The sequence below is a fragment of the Chiroxiphia lanceolata genome, chromosome Z (genome assembly GCF_009829145.1).
Source record: "Chiroxiphia lanceolata isolate bChiLan1 chromosome Z, bChiLan1.pri, whole genome shotgun sequence".
Lineage (NCBI taxonomy): Eukaryota > Metazoa > Chordata > Aves > Passeriformes > Pipridae > Chiroxiphia > Chiroxiphia lanceolata.
The window spans coordinates 51,290,628-51,312,121 of NC_045671.1; the positions used below are offsets into that span (position 1 = coordinate 51,290,628).

General features: G+C 40.9%; 1 protein-coding gene across 1 annotated transcript; it reads right to left on the reverse strand.

Annotated features, from left to right (window-relative positions):
• Positions 1–7,711: 7,711 nt before the first annotated feature.
• Positions 7,712–20,135, reverse strand: ARRDC3 (arrestin domain containing 3). The gene is made up of 8 exons (XM_032675657.1): positions 19,634–20,135; positions 16,389–16,470; positions 13,777–13,924; positions 12,468–12,570; positions 11,837–12,093; positions 11,247–11,409; positions 10,280–10,434; positions 7,712–8,893 (listed from the first exon to the last, which is right to left on the reverse strand). The coding sequence occupies exons 1-8, from the start codon at positions 19,911–19,913 to the stop codon at positions 8,837–8,839; spliced, it is 1,245 nt and encodes a 414-aa protein (XP_032531548.1). The 5' UTR covers positions 19,914–20,135; the 3' UTR covers positions 7,712–8,836.
• Positions 20,136–21,494: the final 1,359 nt, after the last annotated feature.

Sequence of the window (21,494 nt, forward strand, 5' to 3'; positions counted from 1 at the left end):
AAATAATTGTAACCATCTTCTTCCCCCACCCTTGCTTTTTCTTTTTGTAGAGAAAGAACTCCTAGAAATAACTAGTGTCAGCTGTGAATTCTGGAGGAGAAGCCAAGAATATAAAGCCCATGCAAGTGTGGACAGATCTGACCCTCACGGGGAACATGGTGACACAGGCTCTTATCCCCACCCTGGACAGGATGGTGTCAGCAGCACCTTTTACAGACGTTACACTGGGAGCCAAGGAACTGATTTTCCCTGCAGCTGCTCTGCAGATGATGCTGCACTTTCACTATCCCTGTTCTGAGGGGACAGTGCCTGGATCCTGCTGACAAGACACAGTGTTCCCGTAGCACCCCTATTAACTCAGTTACCTGTGTTTACATTGCTTGGTGTAGGGTGTTCTGTGCTCGACCGCGACTCATGTGCTGCAGTTTGCAGCATCTCTGGTGCACCTTCGCTTTCAATGTCTGTGCTGTACCTTGTTTGCTTCACTGTGTTACATTCAACATTGCTGAGTGACCTGGGACTAAACTGAAAACAAATAGATGGCATCCATTGCCTCCGAGCAAATTAAGTGGAGGCACCATGACAAGGTTCCTTGCTATGTTGTGTAGCTACATCCATGGCACTCACTGCTGCCACTGACGAATCCCAGTAGTTTTTGTTTTTCAGCATGTTCCATTGCTCTTGGTTTTTTTCCATTCATTGTCTTTTTGTAAGAACACTAGCCCTAAGGCTTCTTGGGGGTCTGGGTTGAAATTTACGAATGTGAAACTTTTTAAAGGTCACCAGAGTGCTTGCTCCTCCTGTCAATAACTTGCCTTGTAAGAGGGCTGGAGAAAAGCATTTGGTTCTGTTCCTGAGTAAGATTTCAGAGCACCCTAGAATAATCCAGTAACAGCGTTTTGAAATCCCTTATTAAAACTGTCATCATATTTAGAAAGATCTATGGGTTGCAGAAAAAGAACATCTTCTTATAAAGTTAGAAAACACAATGGCATGTCCAAGTCCAAAATGTCCTTGTTCGAACCTGGCAGATCTCTGTTTCGTGTAATCAGTCAGCACACTTCTGGACCACATAAATGAAAGTTGTTCCTCACCTGCAGTATATCTGCATGTGTTTGGGGTGTGTGCACATATTATCCCTGTGGATTCACGTAGGCAATGGAGGTGATGCAGGTTGATGAGGAATTTGCTTTGTCAGAGGTTCCTGGAGGGCTATCACTACATTCAGCAAAGGACTCTACTGTTGCAATGCACTTAAAAACTGCAGATTGCACTACTGAGCTAAAAATATCCATGTGTTCATCAGGGGTGAAATGTCTGGTTTCTCTCTCGGTGGCTGCTTGGACACTGAGCAGAGGGGCCAGTCACCAGCTGCAAAATTTCGGTTTCTTCTGTGCTGCTCTTTAATTGTGTTAATAGCAACTTTTCTTCTTCTCTCTCAGATCTGCTCACAGGGAGCCAAGGGGAAAGGAATGACTTGCTGGAGTATTTTGTATTTATCAACTAGTTGCCAAGAGAGTAAGGTTTAACACAGTGGAGCTTGCCTTTTGCAGCAGCAAATAAAACATGCTGCTTCTACTCTGTTTCAACTCTAACCATGAACTCAAGTGTAATTTTTCTTTTTTCTTCTGGTAGTGCCAGAAACCAAAATAGTATTAGGGCATGGAAGGCCATAGAAGAGTAAAAAATGCATGCCAAATAAATCAATGTAATTTAAAATTACTTTCTAATTGCATAGGGGAAGCAAAAATTATCAGCACAACTGTAGGGTAGTATAACCTTCATTAGAACAGGGTTTCCATATGTTTAGCTACATGAAAATGCCATTTTTAAGTCATTTAAAGCTTAATTTGTTTGTGGATTTGTGGTGTTTTGGTTTTTTGGGAGTTTTTTTTGGGCAGAGGGGTAATTGTGTGACAGTGTTAGGATGTGTTGCCTCACAGGTAAAAAAGATACAAGTTCGCTGCAGTGTACTCTAACATTAGTGGTTGTTCTGAATGCTTTCTACCTGTAAAAAAAATCATGTTCAAGGTAAGTCAACTTGCATTCATTGTGAGATAATTCAAAATAATGATGCTGAAATACCTTAAAATAGTTCCCATTTTGCAACTGTCCATTTACTAGGTCATACCAGAAATAAAAAGTTTTATACTAGGTATTCACTACTCCTAGTTTTTTTTCAATAAAAATATGATTACGGGGAAATAGTGTATAATGTATTTTCAAGCACATTCTGGGAAGGCATTTTGGGTCAAAAAGGTGGATGAAAAGGATTTTCTTTGAGCAAATCCAGGCTTATACAAGGCTTTATTGGTAGCATAGGTTATAAATACAGAAAGAAGTAGAATATTTTTAAGCATTAAAAAGTTTAAATAAAATACAGGAAAGAGAAGGCAGCAAAAGGATTAAGAGAAGATTGTTACCTACTTTGAATTATAAGGGTAAAAAAGGGGAAAATCAGAAAATAAATGTCTTACAGTTTGAAAGTTAACATAAATTACATAGTTCTACTTCTGCACAGGCCAGGTACTGTTTTCTTAGTGTGTTCTGCTTGGGAGGATAATTTTATGTGGTACTACTGATAAATCGCTTTGTGCGTTACAGGTGCACAACTCTGTCACAATAAATGGTGTTTGATGCATTAAAAAAATAATGGGCAGCAGTAAAACTGTCTTTCCTGTCTTAGCCTGTTAAAAGATAGGTATGGGGACCATTTCGTTTTTATAGGAGATAATTATGTAGCTGTAAAACACTGCTGCAGGTTTCTCTTTGTTTATAACACATATTTAATACTAAAATAATTTTTGAAATCAGAGCTGAGGATGTTAAGCTGATCTATTCTCTTGGCAGTCCTAAATGGGACAAATGAGCTACTTACAGAAGAAATGCATGAGTGCCAATAGACTTTAATTGATTTAGGGTAAAACCCCAATCAAAAAGTAATTTGTTAATCGGAAGTCATTACCCAGTAAATACTCTACAACTTTTACAGAGCCACTGAACCACAGAGGGTGTTCTTCAATTCTGTTTCTTAGCTCTTGGGCAACCATGACAGCTTTGCCTTGAATATTGACCATATCTAGTGGGGAGTTTCATTTTGATTCTAGGCAGTCCAATGACAGCAAGGCCTTGCTTAGCTCAGGGAAATTGCATTAATTTTCAGATAAAATAAATAATATCAGTTTCTGCAATAATTTTCCCTCTCCTCCCATGTTCTGACCTAGTATTTAGCTGAAACAAAAGTATCATATCTCCTTTGAGAAAGATTGAATGGCATCACAATGACAAACATTTCAGGTAAGGGGCCTGGGGGCCTGAAGCAAACTCAATATGCAGTGTCCTTCTGAACTCTGAATCTCCCATTAGGAACTGGACTAGGTGAAAGGTACACAGTTCGACTTGCATTTTGTGGCAGCACTTGGACTCTACTCAGAAACTATTGCTCCGTCCTAATGTCCAGGCCAGGAGATAGGGGGATCCAGCTCTAAAAATAGTGCGCTGTAGCTAGGTGGAGAAGTTCCAGGAGTGAATGATTGCTGGGAAAAGAAATAGGTCACTTTTCTCCTATTTCCAGGATATGGTCTGGAGGTCAGGTGGAAAATGCCTGACACTGTGCCTTTGCAAGTGGCTTTCACTAAAAACATCAAAATCTAGGAGCTGAAATCCACAGTAACGGTCATACTGTGCAAATCCTGGTAACTGCTGAAGTGTCTGTGGATCTCTGAAAGGGGATTCCACTCAAAATGCAAAAAACTTGGGAAATCTGGTCTCTGTGGCGCCAGGAACAGCACCGGCCTACTGAAAATCTACGTTGGACATTTGTCTCTCTGTGGAGTTGCCCATAGCCATGCACCTAGAGTCACAGGAATTGATTCAGATCAGCAGCATTGGCCTGGCCAAAGATGTTTTCCTTTGGAAAAACATTGTTGGGTGGCTGCCCAGCTTCACATGCTGCTTCTGGAGACCCTTCTTCACTGCAACTGGGCTTTGTACTTCTAGCTGTGCTGTGGAAAGCTAAGATTATGGCGAGGTAGTGATTCATTTCTACAAAACACAAAAAGGCTTAAATCTAGAAAGGAGTTAAAAAGTGCTAGGTACATGTTTAGCTAGATATTTGCCAGCAAATGTATTGATAAACATTGCAACACTGCCTCTCAAAGCTCAAATGCTTAAGCAATTGTAAACCTCCTGCTGTTCTGTACTCTTAAGGACAGCTGATGTTGAAGAGCCACTACTTTTACCTCCTAGTGTAGCTCAGTTTTGTACATGCACTCCGGTATTTATATTAAGAAATAAGAAACATCCGCATTTAAAAAATCAGATCTCATATAATAAAACTTTGGTAACTTCCAATATAATAATGCTGACAATAAAGCTAAGTTTAATTGTTAGAGGTGTGGGTCTGAAAATGTGAGATTTGGCAGTGCGTGTGCCCTAAATGGTGCTAATTTAAATTCCAACACTGTCACATAGCATTAGAAACGCCCTAAGAAGGCTTGTGCTGGTATTACAAAAGAATAAAATAAAATATTGTTACTCAGCTATATGAAGCTTTTTCTGATTTTGGCTGGGGTAGAGTTAACTTTCTTCACAGTAGCCAGGATGGGGACGTGTTTTGGATTTGCACAGAAAACAGCACTGACAACCTAGAGATGTTCTAGTTATTGTTGAGCAGAGCTTACATAGCATCAAGGCCTTTTCTGCTCCTTGTGCCACCCCACCAGTGAGCTGGCTGGGGGTACACAAGAGGTTGGGAGGGCATACAAGCAGACAGCTGACCCCAGTTGACCCAAGGGATATTCTAGGCCATATGATGTCATGCTCAGCATATAGAGCCGGTGAAAGAAGGAGGAAGTAGGGGGTACATTCAGAGTGATGGTGTTTGTCTTCCCAAGTCACCGTTAAGGCATAATGGAGTCCTGCTTTCCTGGAGATGGTTGAACACAAGACTGTCCTTTGGAAGTGGGGAATGAATTCCTTATTTTGCTGTGCTTGTGTCTGTGGCTTTTGCTTTATTAAACTGTTTTTATCTGAAACCACACATTTTTGCATTTTTCCTCTTCCGACTCTACCCCATCCTGTTGGTGGGGGACTAAGAGAGCAGCTGTGTGGTGCTTAGTTGCCAGCAGAGGTTAACCAACAACAGATCTCCAAATAGACAAGTGAAATGACAAGACAACCTTTTTCATGTTTCTTGTTGGTTTAAACCAGATCTCAAAGTTAACGGGGTTATTAATGGGGGGGAAATAAACCCTCAGTGTGCCTGGATTCTTCACCGATAATAAACTCAAAATTAAGCTAATATGCTCTATTTCGGAGAGAAGTTTCTATTTTTATTATGTAGGATGTTGGATTAGATGTTTTGTGTTGCCCACATTAGCAGCTGCATCACTGAAGGGAAGGTACAGTCATGTGGGAACACAGTGGTTGCTAGTACCCTGGACACCAACAGAGAGGCACAGGCAGGTTGGCTGCTCAAGCCCCTGGCTGTTTGCCTGATGAACCTCCTCTTAGGTCAAAAGACACATTGATCTTGAAGGATAATGAGAATCCATTTCGCACATGCGTGGTATGCGGAAGGGAGATGCCACACGACCGGCACACTGGGGACACTCAACAACCTGTGGAGGGCACAGGTGGACATGCCCACATCTGCTCACCTCCAAGGGAACAGCAAAGGGCACCTTCTACACCCCAGCTCAACAAACCACTTTTCAAAGTCCCAGCTGCAAACTAGACCTTTGAAGTCACCCCCCAATTTCCCCCTACCCCTCCAAAATGTGTGTTACCCCTAAGGGAAAGGACCAGACACCTGGAAACACGGTTACTGCAGCTGCAATGCAATACTAACACAGCATTCTGAAAGGGCATTTCCACATTCAGGAAACCACAGTTTCCCATCTGGGACCCAGCCCCATGAGCTCACCAATGTAAACAAAAGGGGCAAAGGATCCCAAAACTGGACTCCTGTGGTACTTGGTGGTATAGTTCTAGAAACAGCTCTTCCCTATGTAGTTTGAGACACGTAATACATGTGTTCCTGTAGTAGATTCCTGTATTATGTGATCCTTGTGGTTTTTATTTTATACGTAGGTATGACATTTAAAACCTTTTTTTTTTTTTTTTTACAAAAGTTTATTTTCCACAAGGAAGAGCAATAGGAAAAATTAAACTGTTTTCCACATATTGTTTTCTTGAAACAGAGTCTACAAGGACATATTCAGCACCAAAACTAAAAACAAACAAAAAAATACAAACAGCCATAGAATATAATCTATAAAGCAAACATTTAATATTGCACTTTGTTTCTCTAATGTTTGGATTTTACTTACTTTTTCCTAATTCAGATCAGAATTCTCTATCAAATACTGGGCTACAACTGTGAACCTCATGTTTTATAATGCTGAGAATTGACCAACATTTGTGGAAGAGTAATGCCTCTGAATAATGAACATAATTGAGACTGGAAGTCTTTATTTGACAAGCTTATACAATTTTTTGCTCTAATCAAAAAGGCTCTGATGCCATGTCAATTGCTATGATATTGGTCAATCCTGCTTCATATGCAATTTTCTATTATATTGTGGTAAGTACTTTAATGCTATGTATATCAACAATTGTTCCCTAGTCTGTTAAAATAACAAAAAAGGAAAAAAAAGTAAAACCACCAAATGCCCTTTTACACCTACAATCCCATCAGCTTTTAAAATTGTCTGGTTGGAGAGGGTAGAAGGAAGGGACATCCACAAAACTGGCCTAGTAACATAAGACATAATCTAATTTCCTTCTCACCAATATTCCTGCTCAAAGCCCAAGCTTTTAACTGAATCACTTAAAACGCGACTCATTTATATTTTATCACCCTGTTGTCATTTCTGAAACATGAATTGTCCTTCATGTTCTCATAAAGGCCACTTATGGAAAAGCCTATTTTGTCGCATTGATGAAGCCTTAAAAACAAGGCAGAGGTTTTTAAGAATGAGCACCATGCAAAAACACCAGCCTCTCCCACTCTGTGAGCTGTTTTATTGCACAAGGAGATAAGTATTTGATGGATTACATCTTGATTTGTTTAAGTAGCCAAGACCAGAACGGTGTCCCTTTGTCAGTGGTCTGTGTTACACGGTTTCTGAAAAGGAAAGTTGACTTCCATTATACTTCTCTAGCCTGTAAGTGCTGGTATTCACATTAGCACATCTAATGGCTCCCTTGCACTCTTTCTCTTAGGGCACACTCAAGGGCAAGTGCTCTTTCCACATAATTTCTTGCATTTTGAATGAATATATGGTAAAACTCACTGTTCTCTTTGTTTTAAAGCTCTTGAGAGTACCACATTAAGATGTAATCGTGGAAGCAATTCCAGATAACTTGTATCTAAGTATGGCTGGTAACACTGATCCTTCCCAGTTTAATTATACTTCTAATCTTTTACAGTATCATAAACCCTGAAGATAATACAAAGTGCACAAACTGAGCTCTTAGCATAATACAAGCTTTTCCTGCAGTTTGAAATATACTTTCTACTAGACTTATTATATATAGAATTTTTGGTGATTAAGTAGCTATATATAAAAATAGATTTACTTTCCCTTCCCATCCCTACCTACTTGAGATATTGATCTGTCTATGAATCCTAGACAGTGTATGACTATTTCCTTTTAAAATTTTTTTGAGGAAGAGCTGATGTCTGCTGGTGCTGCTTTCATTTGTGCCTTTTTTTTTTTTAGAGCTTCACAACTTGAACATCTTTTTTTATAATGCAGAAAGAGAAATGGGAATGAGGGTGGGTTTTGTAACTTTTGTGTATGTCCCTATTCCAGATCTCCCTCTCAAATAAAGAACAAAAACAAAATACAAACACAAAACAAAAAAGAACTTAACAGTGCAATGTAACAAAACAAATAGCATTCCAACAGTTTGGCAAGTGATGAGTTCACCTGAGATTAAGTGATTTTTAGGCAGTCTGTAACAAAATGCTGCTTTGCGATAATAGTAGAAAGGCAACAAATTCTTAAAAGAAATCAAGAAGGTATACAATCTTGATGAAGTCTATTAGTTTCTGTCTATTAACTCTTCATCCCCCACCCTATCCCCACATCTGTTGCTTATCTACTACAGTAGGCTGCAAAACATAAAGCAAGAAGGATTGGCTTGAAGGCATTTGATGTTTGTAAATAAATCCACAATAGGATCCAAGCTGAAGAGGTGATACATGATCAGCCTACTAGGACAATTCTGAGCATGTGCATATGCAGGTAAAGTCCAGGCTACATTAAATTAAAAAAAAAGAAAAGTCAGTGCATTTGTCAAAGTCTGTTGCTGTTGGTTTGTTTGTTTTTGTTTGTTTGGTTGTTTTTTTCCTTTTTTTTTTTTTTTTTTTTTGTCAAAGCTTTCTTTTGCTCCTTATTGTGCGGACCACAAACAAATAAGAAAGGGGTAACAACAGTCCGGCATAAATGAGAAAAAGCTGTAGTGACACTGAACCGCACAATGTAAGCAATAAGCATGTGCAAATTTCCAAATCATAAGAGGAAGCCATCCCTCTCTTAACATGTTTGAGTGTTTGGACACACATGACTGTAGGTTAGTAAGGCTGCTCCTAGTATGTGCCAGTATTTAAGAGGGAGGGGGGAAAGCTCAGGTCTTCAAGCATGTGGAGCAGTCCTACAATGTTACTGCAGGCTTCAAAGCATGATCACAGGTTGTTTTCATTTATTCACCATACAGGCAAGAGCAAAACCACTTTCTCTGAAAGCGTCTCCACTACGATGCCTTGACCTTCAACACGGCAGGTATGGTTCAAAACCCAAGTCAAGTCAGCTTCTTATGGATTCCTTCAACGAGAGGGGCAAGATGGTCTGTCGTCTGTGGTTTGATCTGGGTTTGGATCAATCTAAACAAAAGAGGGAAAGAACCCAACAACCCAAGTTATTTTTACCAATTGCTAAAAAATAAACCAATCTGAACAAAAACCCACCAAAACTGATGAGTCTAAGACAATCAGTGATAAATGGCATTCCCAATCCAAAGGTTATTTGAGTAACTGAAATACCGCTACACAATTAGATGAACTTCCAATGACAAACTAGTAACTTAATGGAAAACTTTAAGCTACAGGTTGATGGCAATTTAAAGATAAGCACAAAGAAGTAATAAAAAAATTGGAAAATCCTGTTTTAGTAGCACAGAAATATTTTTATTTATTTATTGTACACAAAAAGACAACCTGGCTCATCACTAAACATGTAACTTAAAACATTACATTGATTTCAGAAGATGTTTTGCTTAGAAAGGCACAAAATTATTCGTAAGATCTCCTTCTACTTAATTTACAGGTAATTAATCCTCAAACACCCCATAAAATGTCTTGGAAGTTCATGTGTTCCACACATTATGTCTTCTTCCTTTCTACAAAAGGAATGGGTGAAGAACACGCTAACTTAATGGTAAGTCTTGTATATAGTTTAGTCAGTTAATTTTAGAAAGCCATTTTTTAGGACAAAGGAAAGACTTCTTTCTAAATCTCTAAACAAAAGGGCCTGAGTTGTATTCTAGTGTTAAGCTATGGAAGAGTTTTCAGATAAGACTCCAGCAGACAAAAAACACATCACTCACTGCCCACTCAATCACTTAATGGCAGGTAAGTGTTTCAAGAGGAAAAGAAAAAAAATCAAGAGTGGGTGAAAGCCAGGCAAGCTTTAGCCAAAGGACACTATTCTGTTCTATACCACTTCTTTTCTCTCAAAAAATATGAACATTGAGAGCTTTTGAAGTCATGTCCCAGTTACTGAGCGGCTTTCACAGAACTTAAAACTGCAGACAGAAATGCTGAAACTGTGCATTTAGAGAAACCTATGTCAGAAAGAATACCTTTGCAACTTCTCTACATAGAACTTCTGAAAGCAGCAGATACACAGAACCTAAAATAAACAGTACTTTTATAAAGTAGAGGTGAAAAACATTAGCAGGTTGTGCATCTGTACACTTAAAATGTTGGTGTTCACCAATGTATGTATTATATATATAATGCAAGGTTTTAATGAAGTTGCCCAGAAGGAGCATAACAGCTTGGAAATTTCTACAAAGCGTTAGAATAGTGAAGAATCCTGAAAAATTATTGATGCAATTTACCTGCACTTTGCTAAAGCAAAGTTTCCTTATCCCCTGTTCATAATTTTAATTATTCTTCCTGTTTTTTATAAAGCAGAAACACTTTCCTACATTTTTTCCACACAATCTGAAAAACACTGAATTCGTGATTATATTCTGAGGTACCTACTTCTGAATAGAGGGGTGGAGGCAGAAAACGGAACTCCTGGATATATGCAAACAATGGTCCTGGAAGTGCCCTCTCAAAGTCATCACAAGCACCTAAGGGTGCAAGGCTGGACTGTCGTTGTTCCTCTGTGACCACTTCTGCATAGCTGGGAGGTGCTGCAGGGAAAAGGCACACGCAGTTCGAACAACAAGTTCTTATGCATGTCAGAACATATAACATGATAAATATTAAAACTTTTATCATTGTAAAGTGTAAAATGCAGGTAGATAAGTAACTTCAGTGATTTTTCCACAGTTCTTGAACATTGAAAGGGAGGGTAGGCTGTTAGGGTTTACTTTAAGACTATGCTCAAATCCAACAGCAGACTGACAGCTGTTTATTGTGGTTAAATATCTCTTAAAATTTAATGCACACTTAAAATACTGAATTTCTGTAAAGGCAGGAATATTAGCATAATGCATTTCTTTGGGTTCCACAAATTAGAGTCTGAGATTTGCACACAAAACACCCCAGGTACTTATATGCAAAAAGAGGGAAAGAGATACAGAGTTTCTCCTTTGACAAAAGATTCCCACTGCAATGGATTACACTATCTTTTCACAAAGCCTTGGATACTAAGGATGGTAAAGGTTGCCTGCCTTAACTGCTACTTTGACAGGTTACAATGCCTTATAACCAAGGATGCAATTGGGATACTGGAGGCAGGATTAATTCTGCCCAGGTACAATGGCATTCCATGCTTTCGCCTGTGCCAGTGTCCAAAACAGCTGGATTCTACTGCTTGTCCCCAAGAGAGGAAGACAGGGAGGAAACTCTGTTCTTCTACACAGGACAGGCAGGTGGTAAGGAAACATCCACAAGGGATTTCCTGTGGGCTTTATTACGAGGGATGTAATTTGTGTCTGTTTGCATGACAGCAATGAATAAAGCAGACAAAAATCAAAACAGACTTGTTTTGTCAGGTTACCTTCTGGTCTTTCAGGCAGTGTCAGACCAAGCCAATTCATGTTCATGCTACACTGGCTGCTCACACTTGATGTTCTGCTACCAAACGGGTGTAGAGGAATGGTGCCAATGACCAGTGGTAAGTTGAGGAATAAATCCATGGCGCCCGGAATATCAACATATACCTAAAGAACATCAAAGAGGTGTATGATTAAAAATAGGTTTGTACCTGCACTTCATAATTATCAGACTAAAATCTCCACCCATGGAATTCTTCACAAGGAACTGAAGGTTCTTTTGTTTGGTTTGGAGCCAATGTCCCTAGAGAGACAAAAAGCTCCTCAAGTCAAAAGCAGCTCAAGATTCTTAACATGAGCCCTCACTTGGAAATGTTGCCTACTCATAACACATTTGCTTATCTAGCATGGCACAACTGCTTTATAGAACATGCAAGATTTAAATTGAATTTATTTACAGAATTTTTGTCAGGACGCTAATGGTAGGTTATGTATTTCTTTTCTAACTAGTTAGCAGCACACAATGTTTTGCTAAAAATCTGCAAGGAATAATGGAAACTACTCATGCTCAAGTGAAACAAACCACCCAACATACCATCAATGAATACTCCACACGAATTATACTACAGTCAAGGATTGAAGGGGAAACAGGTGGAATTTTCAACTGTTTGCCATTCCAGGTTTCCGTTTTGCCAGATGACAAGGATTCCCCGCGCAGGTTGGCAACAAGCTGTTTGACTTCCTTCATTTTCCCTTTGGCATAAAATGCCTGTGTTTGGTAAATGGCTGCCTTTGGCACCACCACACGGGAAGAGCAGTTCTCAATCTCAGCAAAGATCTGAATTGACTCACCTGAAACAAAACAATTTCATGTTCTCTTTATATTTGCATGACAACTGAAGCAAATTGCCACATACTGTATTGTTGTAATGCGCTAGCAATGCTCTACACTTTGAACAACACCCACTGATGTTAACAGGAATAAGGTCAGCATGAGATACTTCTGGCAGAAAAATGCACAGGTCTAGTAGAAGCAGATGCCCTTTGACAATCTGGAGACACAGCAAGTTAACAAAGCCAGTTGTTTAGAAATAGCAAGCTTGATGAATGCAAACTGAGATGGTAAGAATAGTTAAAATGTTTCTTTTACATAACAGCAGTTAAGTACAAAGTGTCATTTTAAAAGGGAAGGAAAAACATTTCCTATAATTACTTCTGTTACATACCTGGGGTGTAGCCCTTCCTTTCAATTTTGGCACTTAAGGATATTGGGCCTGAGGTACAAAACCAACAACAGAGAGTTTTTTCTTTTGTGCCTGCTTGGGGTGACTGCAAGAAAAAAAACAACATTGTCCATTCAATTGAGAGCTCCATTACTCTTTTGACCTATTCTAATCAAGACCAAAAAATTATTTTAATAATGTACTTATTACACATTTTGATAAGTATAGCTAGTTTTATTTAGAGGAAGAATTCTCAAGCAAAATGCACTATGCAAACTGTAAGGTGTATTCTAATTCCATACTAACACTGCTTTTTTTGTTACACTTCATACTACAGGCACATTTAGAACAGGTTTTTATACACAAATATAACATAACTTATGAAAAGGTTTTATAGCCTATATATCTCAACATACTGTTGGAAGAGCTTTTAATTTATCATTAAACTAGAAGGTCTTTTCAGTACACTATTTCAGAAACAATAACTAAGTTGAAATACCGTAACCTTGACTCCTGCTATTTCCTGTTGCAAAGAGATCCTGTTTCATCTATATTAAACAGACTTTGTTATTTTACATTACACCAGGATTTAGGACTTGATCCAAAGCCCATTAAAGTCAAATGAGAGTTTTTTGATTTTAAGGGTATTTGTGCAAGACCAATGTCCCTTTGCAAGTCTGATTTTTCACCCATACACACAAGAAACCTATTTCAATGGACTTTGAGGTTTTCCACACCATCCCCCCCCATAAGGGGGCATCTGAAGAAGTGGGGGTGGGGAATGGAATTTTAGGCCAGATTGAAATCAAATCCTCATTGAAAGCAGTTGTGATACTGAAATTATTTTAATGAAATGACATTTCAGAAAAAGATTATAGAGAATTGTGATAATTTCTCCCCACTGGTAGAAAATTATCCATATGGAAAATATCAATTATGCACACCAGTATATTTTTTACTTTGCATTTTTAAGTTAGCAGTCTGTCATAATTCTTGAAAATTTCACTGTTCCTTCTTTATTCAAAGAGGAACAGTTCAGTTCGCAAAATTTTCCTTCTTAACAATTTAGTATTATCAATTTAAATTGATAAAACCATTTTACATATCTTAAAAGTGAAGCAACTCCAAGTACAGGAAAACATAGCTTTCAAAATATCAGAGCTGCTGAACTAATGAAATACTGAGATGATTTGCCATAACTAAAGTAGCAAATAAGTATTAGATAAAATTAGATGTGGATAGTATTTCAGTTACTATACTTCATTATTTTTTATGCCAGGAACAAAAAATGAATAATTCTGTCAATTCTTACCAGTAATGAAGGAGTGTTGATATCTATATGTTCAAAGACTGTAAATTCCTTCTTTAATTTTACTGGTAGAAACCAAGGCCTATGCAATTCGGCTTTCACCCAATAGCGCACACTGCCATGTCTGCCTTCGAATGAGGTAGCAAGTGGTCTGTGCAGGACACAAAGGTCAAAATTGAATTGATCAGGTCAGGGATTAGTATATAGAACTGCATTTTTAATGCACTGTAGTACTTAATGAAGAGTAACTTATTTGCAAAGTTTCCATATCTCAGAAAAATTCAAGATTAAAAATGGGAGAAAAAATCATCTCCAATTCATCCTACTGTAGTTTTGCATAGATTTTAAGAATCAATTAAAGAATTGTACTAGAAAATGCCAGGAGAGCACACATTTCCTTTAAACTGAAGAGGCTACTTTCACATCTAGAGTAAAGCATGCAATTTCAAGGCTAAAATTTGATTACCAACCTAAAATTAGCATTGGTATAAACCATTTACAGTTTTGGATATTGCATTTTGTAAATCATTGTCTATTACTTACTTGGCCAGTAGCTCAGTATGGGGTTAACTTTAACTGTAACTCAGCGTTTTTGTAGTTAGTTTCATCTTAAAGCAGAGCAAATATTCCAACTTGAGAGTTCTGAAGAGAGAGGCTATTCTGAGCACCTTCTAATTTTCCTCTACCTTGATGAGACCAGCTTAAAACATTTATAATACATAAGGATGTACAATAGAAGCATATATATACGTACATATATATACACATGAAATCATCAAGACTACCCGACTCTGAACTTTGATACATCAAGTAAGTCTATTTTAGGAGTTGGAAGAGAGATAATGTGGAAAGGTTTTCCAGACCTTTAAGCGTTGCCTTTTTTACTGTAATATTCTAAAACGCAACACAAAGTATCTCTGTAGTCCAGTATTTCCAATTAACAGTAGTTTTCCTTAACTCTTCTTTTTCCATTTTACTATGTTTTGAATACACTGTTACATATACATTAAAAATAAATTATTTGCAAAGTTTCTATATTTTCCATAGGGAGTAATACTAGCCACACTAGTGCTTTACTAGAATTATTCTTTCAGTTACAGGTTTGACTTGTCTATTTGCACATCTGACATGCTTATGTTTTTCCCCCTAATAATCCAATTAAAAAGATTTTCTAATCCGTCTCCAATGTTTCATTCTGCCTCATGTTCTGTAGGGCAAAAATCACTCAGGATGGTGCACATCTTTCTGTTGTTATTCTGAAGTTTAAGTCGATTTTGGAATTATTCCACGGACATTAGCAAGTAAGTAGCGTAACCATGAAGTGTCAAAGTTCAAGCTTTTAATATCACCCTTTTTCAGTATTATCAAAAACTGGTTTAATAGTTATTTCTTCAGGTCACTTAAAAAGAACCTGTACTTTGACCAATACTTGTGATATTTTGCTGGCTGGCTGTTTCACTACAAGTTCAGCATTTCATGTTCATGTATATGATATTTTGGGGTGGGGTTTTTTTAATGTCCCTTCCAACTCAAGCGAAAATCATTATTAGCCTTACTTCTTCTTGCAGTTGAGATTTTCACACAATGCTAACTTGCCTTTAAGGTCTTCATAGTAAATGTTACTGGAATAGTGTAGAAGTTCTGTGCTGTACACTTTGAAACTGACCTGTAAAGCGTTTATCATCTGCAGGTTCCGCTAAAACCACCACTTCCAATAAACAGCTTTAGTATTAGGTAGTGAGCTATTCTGCATAACACACTGCCAAATTTCCAGTGACTTTCAAAACTTTAATGACTTCACTACTTGCCCTTTACAGCAAAAGGGTCCTTTTTCCATCCTTATTCAGACTCTTCCTTTTCCTGTGTATTTAATTTTATTGCAACTTGTATTTTAGCTCATTTCCATATTGTTAACTCTTCTATGTATAAATATTGCATCCACAATGTCTACATTACACATTTCAGACAGAGATGGGGGAACAATCTTTATCTTAACACTTGTGCTCTCATTCTTGCTTCACCTGTGCTTTCTAAGGCAAATGGGATTAGGTATGGGAACTTTCTTACTTCTACCCTTCCTTTCTGCATGAAAGGCCAGCCAGGGTACATGCATACTATTTGAGTACAAACAACCTTCTCTTTTGTTGAAATCTGGTTAAATTTGCTGCATCTCTTCCAGATGCATCTGTCCCAGACTGACGCCAAACAATTCCACTGTGATCTTATCTCCAGTTCTGCTGGTCTGCATAGCTCCAGTAAATGGTCGATTGAGTTAGAAGGTATCTCAGCTACTCTGCAGGACTCCAGTGGCAGTTCAAATTCCACTCCCTCCTCTTTGGAAGGGGTAGTAGATTAGAATACCTAAAAAGTCAGTAGGACTTGGTCAAAAGAAAGTGAGCAACTGGCAGCAATGAACCTTTTTGTGCCAGCTATAAAAAGAAAAAGAACATGTATCAGCATAAAAGCAACCTCTTCAGTGTAACGAGATTATGTTCTCTGCTGCATGTTGGAGCACAATTCCTACTACCATTGAAAAGGTTTCCCCTCCACCCACAGCAGGAGTTTTGGTCAGGCGGGTGGGCAGCAGGGCCTGAGGTCTGTGTGGGGGTACTTACGTCTGTGGAAGCTCGAAGCTGAATGCATATTCATGCCTTCCTGAAAGGATGGTGTGAAGGCCTTCTTCTGAGTTGTCATCATCTAGAGAAGAGAAAAACCAACATGCTATTCCACCTGCACACATTTCATATAAGGCACGGGCTTCTCTTCCAGAATAAAAGAGATTTTCACACACATTACAACACTTAGAAGAACGTGATGCACCAGCAACAAGGGCTTCCAGTCCATTGGTTATTAACTGCTAGAATGCAGGGAGAACTCTGACCAACAGAAAGGCAGGCAAGACTGCCACATTCACTTTACAAAGAAGCAGAAAAATTTGTTTTAATTTATAATCCTGCCTCTGAACACTGACACAGTTTCAACTGCTGCCATTTCAAACCCTGCATGTAAGATCTGTAATGGAAATCATGCTGCTTTCCACAGCAATTGCTAGTCAGAATGAACCAGAGATGGCTCTGTAGCAGCATTAACTGTACCAAGTCTGTTGCTTAAGATTAAATGTAGTAATTCAGCTTCTTTGTATCTCCAGCCTGGCAACGGTGTCAGGTCGTTAATCATAAAAAAGTGTGAGAACAGAATAACAGTGTACAAGCACCACCAGGAAAGCACCAGACAAAGTCAGGGACACAGAAAATGGCAGGCTGCCTGATTAACACTGTTTAGAGCTAAGTTTTTTTTGTGGTTTTTTTTTTTTTTTTAGGGAGGTTTAACTTGATCTTGCTTAGACAGCAAGACCCAGACACTTGCTGGTTTTCTGCCAGGAACGCTGCCCCTTGTTTATGGTCATGGTCATGATTACTTTATATGCCACAAGAAAACTGACATTTATTCTGACATAAGACCAGAAGAACGCTGACTTGGTCAAAATAGAAAGTTTTGTAAAAAAAACTGAGCACCTTATACATAAAAATGGCTGGAATAATAAACAGAGATATAGCGAGACAAAGTGAAAAGGAAGAGCATATGTGTAGCAGTCTTAAGCGCTAATGGAGGCACGCAGGAGGGTTGTAAGTTCCCATTGTCCTACAGAAGCACCGATGCTCCACTTCCTACAGTGCAAACACTGAAAATCCTAAGTAAAATAATAATAATAAAAAAAGAACAAGCAGCAAAAAAAAAAAAAATATTATAAAAAAATCCCCTCAGCAAGATGTGGACATAAATGCACCTTCAAGCACGAAGCATTATCCAACACAGGTCAGGAAAACGCGCTGAAAGGGCGGCATAACGTATCGCCGTAAGGATATGTGTGTGTGGGTTTTTAATATTTTTTTTTTTTAAAGAACATAATTTTTTTTTTTAACGTTGTTGCGAGGGTGGGGGGCAGCGGCGCTCTCGGCTGCGGCTCCGCTCCCCACAGCCCGGTTCCCTCCCCCTTTCCTGCCAGCTCAGCAGTCCCGCCGCGGTAAACAAGTGCTGAGCTGTCAATCAGCGCGGGCTGGAGCCGGAGCCGGAGCCGACCGGCCTGAACCGGCGCGCGCGGAGCGCCGCCAGCCCCGCTGCTCGCAGGCACGCGCTGTGCGCTGTGCCCGCGGCCCTCGAGGGCGGGCCCCGCCGCTCCCCACCGGGACTCCTCCGGCGACAGGCCCGCGGCGGGGACGTTACTGGGCACAGCCCTCCCTCTCGGAGGGGCTTCGCCAGTCCCTCGGGGAGCGGCCGCTGCCCGCCCGGGGACAGGCAGGGGAACCTGCGCCCTTCGCCCCGAGGGCAGCGCCCCGCCAATCAGCGACGTGCATCGCCTTAGCAACAGGGCAACAAACCGCGGCCGGCCAATCAGGGCGCGGCGGGGGGCGCGGCCGGGCCGAGGCTCCGCGCTCGGGGCGCTCATTGAAACGCGGCCGGCGGCGGCAGCTCCGCGGGGCGCGCGCTCATGCCACGGGCGGCTCCTGCGTGTCCGCACGTTCCTGGCACCCAGGAAGTTTTGCTCGGGCGAGTGATTTTTTTTTTTTTTTGAGGCAGCAGCGACAGGAGAAGGATAGGAGCCGCAAGTAAGTCACCTCGTTAGTGAGGTGTGCGCGAGGCATTAATTAAAGAATAAATAAATAAAGCCCCCAGCTCTGCTACTGAGTTAAGTTCAAGAATGATCGGTGATGGGCTCAGTGCCGCCCAGAGCGGTTCAAAAAATTACATTTCTTTTTCTTCCCCGAAAAAAGGAGAAATACCGCATCGCTGCAGCGAATATGATGCATATTTAAGAAAAAGAAAAGGTAAGCAGCACAAAAAAAAATTACATAACAGGTTTTTAACATTATTTTATTGCGCTGGGGAATTAAGTCATCGTCACCACCTGACGCGTGCGGCCAATCTGCGCGGAGCGGGCGGCGCACCGCCCCCCCTCAGCCGGTCCCAAACAGGATTGAACCGCTTCGAACAAAGGCTGCGAACTTCGGGGGAAAAAAAAAAACCAACCAACCAAGAACCACACAGACCGCCCGGACCCCGGCGCTCCCAGCCCGCCGGGGACGGTGGTCTGCACTCCGTGGGGACACTGCGGCGGGTCGGGTGGGAAATGGGGGAGCGGGAGGTCCCGATCTCCCCAGTTTTGGGAGGGATGCTCCCATTACGCAACACCGCTTCCCCTCTTCCCCCCTTTTGCTACCTATCAAGGGCTTTTCGGACACATCGTTATACGGGGGTGACACTTCCCACCCCGTCCCGCCGACGGAGGTCCAAGGAAATTAAAGCGGTTTACAACGAGGGGGTAAAAGAAAATGAGAGAAAAAAAAAAAATGACACGTGGGGTGGTGATATGTCAAAATAAGGCACAGAGAATCTTATTTGCCAATAATGAGCCTTCCTGAAAAATTCATTGTATTATTATCCCCGTAGTCTCAGCAAAACCCCGCATGTGTCAAAAAGTATGGTTTTTACGCTTTCATTGTGTTTCAGGATTTGTCAGGATTCTGCCAATAAAGTCGTGCGGTGCCTATCTGGCTCTGATTTTACAGCTGTTTTCCCCACGGACGGGCAAATCCTACTCAATATTAGCAAGAAAAAAAAGGTAGCATATTAAAAAAAAAAGTTGTTAATAAATGGTCGCGCTGAAGGGCAGGTAGTTCAAAGGAGCCCTGCTTGCAGGTACTTTGCAGATGCATTGCCTATAACTCGCCAAGGTATGACCCTGGGCATGTCCTGCTCTCCACTGCATACATTAAAAAAGAGCAGGATAAACTGGGGTGATGCAGCGATGCGGGTTTTCCCCCCCCCAAAGTAAAGCAGCACGATGAAGGGCAGCCCTTACCTCTCTCATGGCCGATCAGGATGTCCTTATGGTTGAAATACTCCACTTCTTCGGTGTAGTTCTGTGTATAGGCAGTGTTGGATCCAGCATTCCTCGATTCAGTCCAACGCACTTTAGCGTGTCCCCTCGCGTGAATTTTGAGGGATTTCACCCTAATTTCCCCAGTTACTTCTAAACTGACCCTTCCTGAGACCGTGTCCCCGCTAGAGTACACGGGGACATTGCTGTCATTCAGACAGTCAAAGCTTATCGTCAGACTCTTCACCTTCCCCAGCACCATGGTTTTATAGCAAAGTGTACAAAAATAGACTGTTAAAAAAAAAAGGAGGAGGAAGGGGGGGGAGGGAACCCAAAAACAAGCAACCCCGAACCCCTCGGGCGAAGGGGCGCGGCGGCGCGTACCCTACAGCCGGCACATGGGGGCGGCGGGGAGCCCCGGCCCCAGCCCGGGCGGCGCGGGGGGGAGGTGATGCCGGCGCGGCGTCTCCCCACAAAGGCGCTCCCGGCACCGCCGCCGGCCCCGCCTTATAAGCCGTGCGACAAACAAGGGCCGCCGCGCATGCGCCGCCCCGCCCCCGCCCCGCCCCGCCCCGCCGGGGAGCTCCCTCGGCCCCGATGGGGCCCCGGGGGACACCGGGACACTGGGGAGGAGACAGTGGGGTTCGTCTGGGCCCTGAGCACTGAGGGGACACAGGCCTGAGCGGGGTTTTCTGCTGCTGGAGTCAGCAGCTCCAGGGGAGACGGCAGTATTCAAGCCTCTGTAAAGAGATAAAAGTTAACAAACCTCGTGCTGAAACGGCCAAACTCTCCCTTGTATGTCTCCTCATTGGTTTTTTTGTTTGTTTTGGATTGGTTGGTTGGGGTTTTGTTTGTTTGTTGTAGTTTTGTTGGGTTTTGTTTGTTTGTTTGTTTTTGTTTTTTTGTTTGGTTTTGGTTGTTGGTTTGGGTTTTTTTGTTCTTTTTTTTTGTTGTGGAAAGAGAAGAGTAAAGCTTGATAGGAAATTGTGGAAACTTATGGCAAGAAATAAATAAAAATAAAAATATCCTAGCCTGCTGCATAAATCACAAATTGCATTGCCTGAGAATCCTCCCTAGAAACTTCTGCGAATTAGTACTGATTCATCTGAACTGAACTATTCTAGTATGGATGACTGCCCAAGTAATACAACTTGCATTGCCTGAGAATCCTTCTTGGAAACTTTTTCTTTTCCACTGCTGGGTTTTGTTTCTTTTTCATTCTTACTGCTTTTACCCAACCCTGTGTTGCTATTTCTCTACTTAATGCTCTGGATTTGGTTATTTATGCTACATTAGCTAATTCCCCGCAGACACAAAGCTTTCAATGAGAATTATGATGGTGGTGGGTGACATCCCTGAAGCCACTGTGCTTTGGGGGTCTACACAGAGGAGCACCGCTAAAATTTCATACGAGCAGTTAAGTTTCGAAAGTATTTGCCTATTCTTACTGTCTTTCTCAAGTAAAAGAAAAAAAAGTCATTAATATTTCCCTTGGCCTGACACCTGGTGGTGTCATGTTCTCATGCTGCTTTTGTGGCCAAAGTTGTTAGAGTGAGTCTTGGGCATAAATTAGGACTTTCTGTGGTTTTGCACCATCTTGTGGTAAGCTTTCATACATACCTAGCTCACAAAATCATAAAATCATTTTAGGCCGGAAAAGACCTTTAAGGTCATTGAGTCCAGCTATAAAAAGGGATCGTTTTACTCCTCTTCTGCCAATGCTTTTCCTATTGCTCTCATGCCTTCGGACTCAGTTGGTCTCATGCATGTATTTATTTGCACATTTTTCCTCTTTTCTATAATTTCAAAGATAGCTGTGTCCTCCACGACTCATAGAAACCAC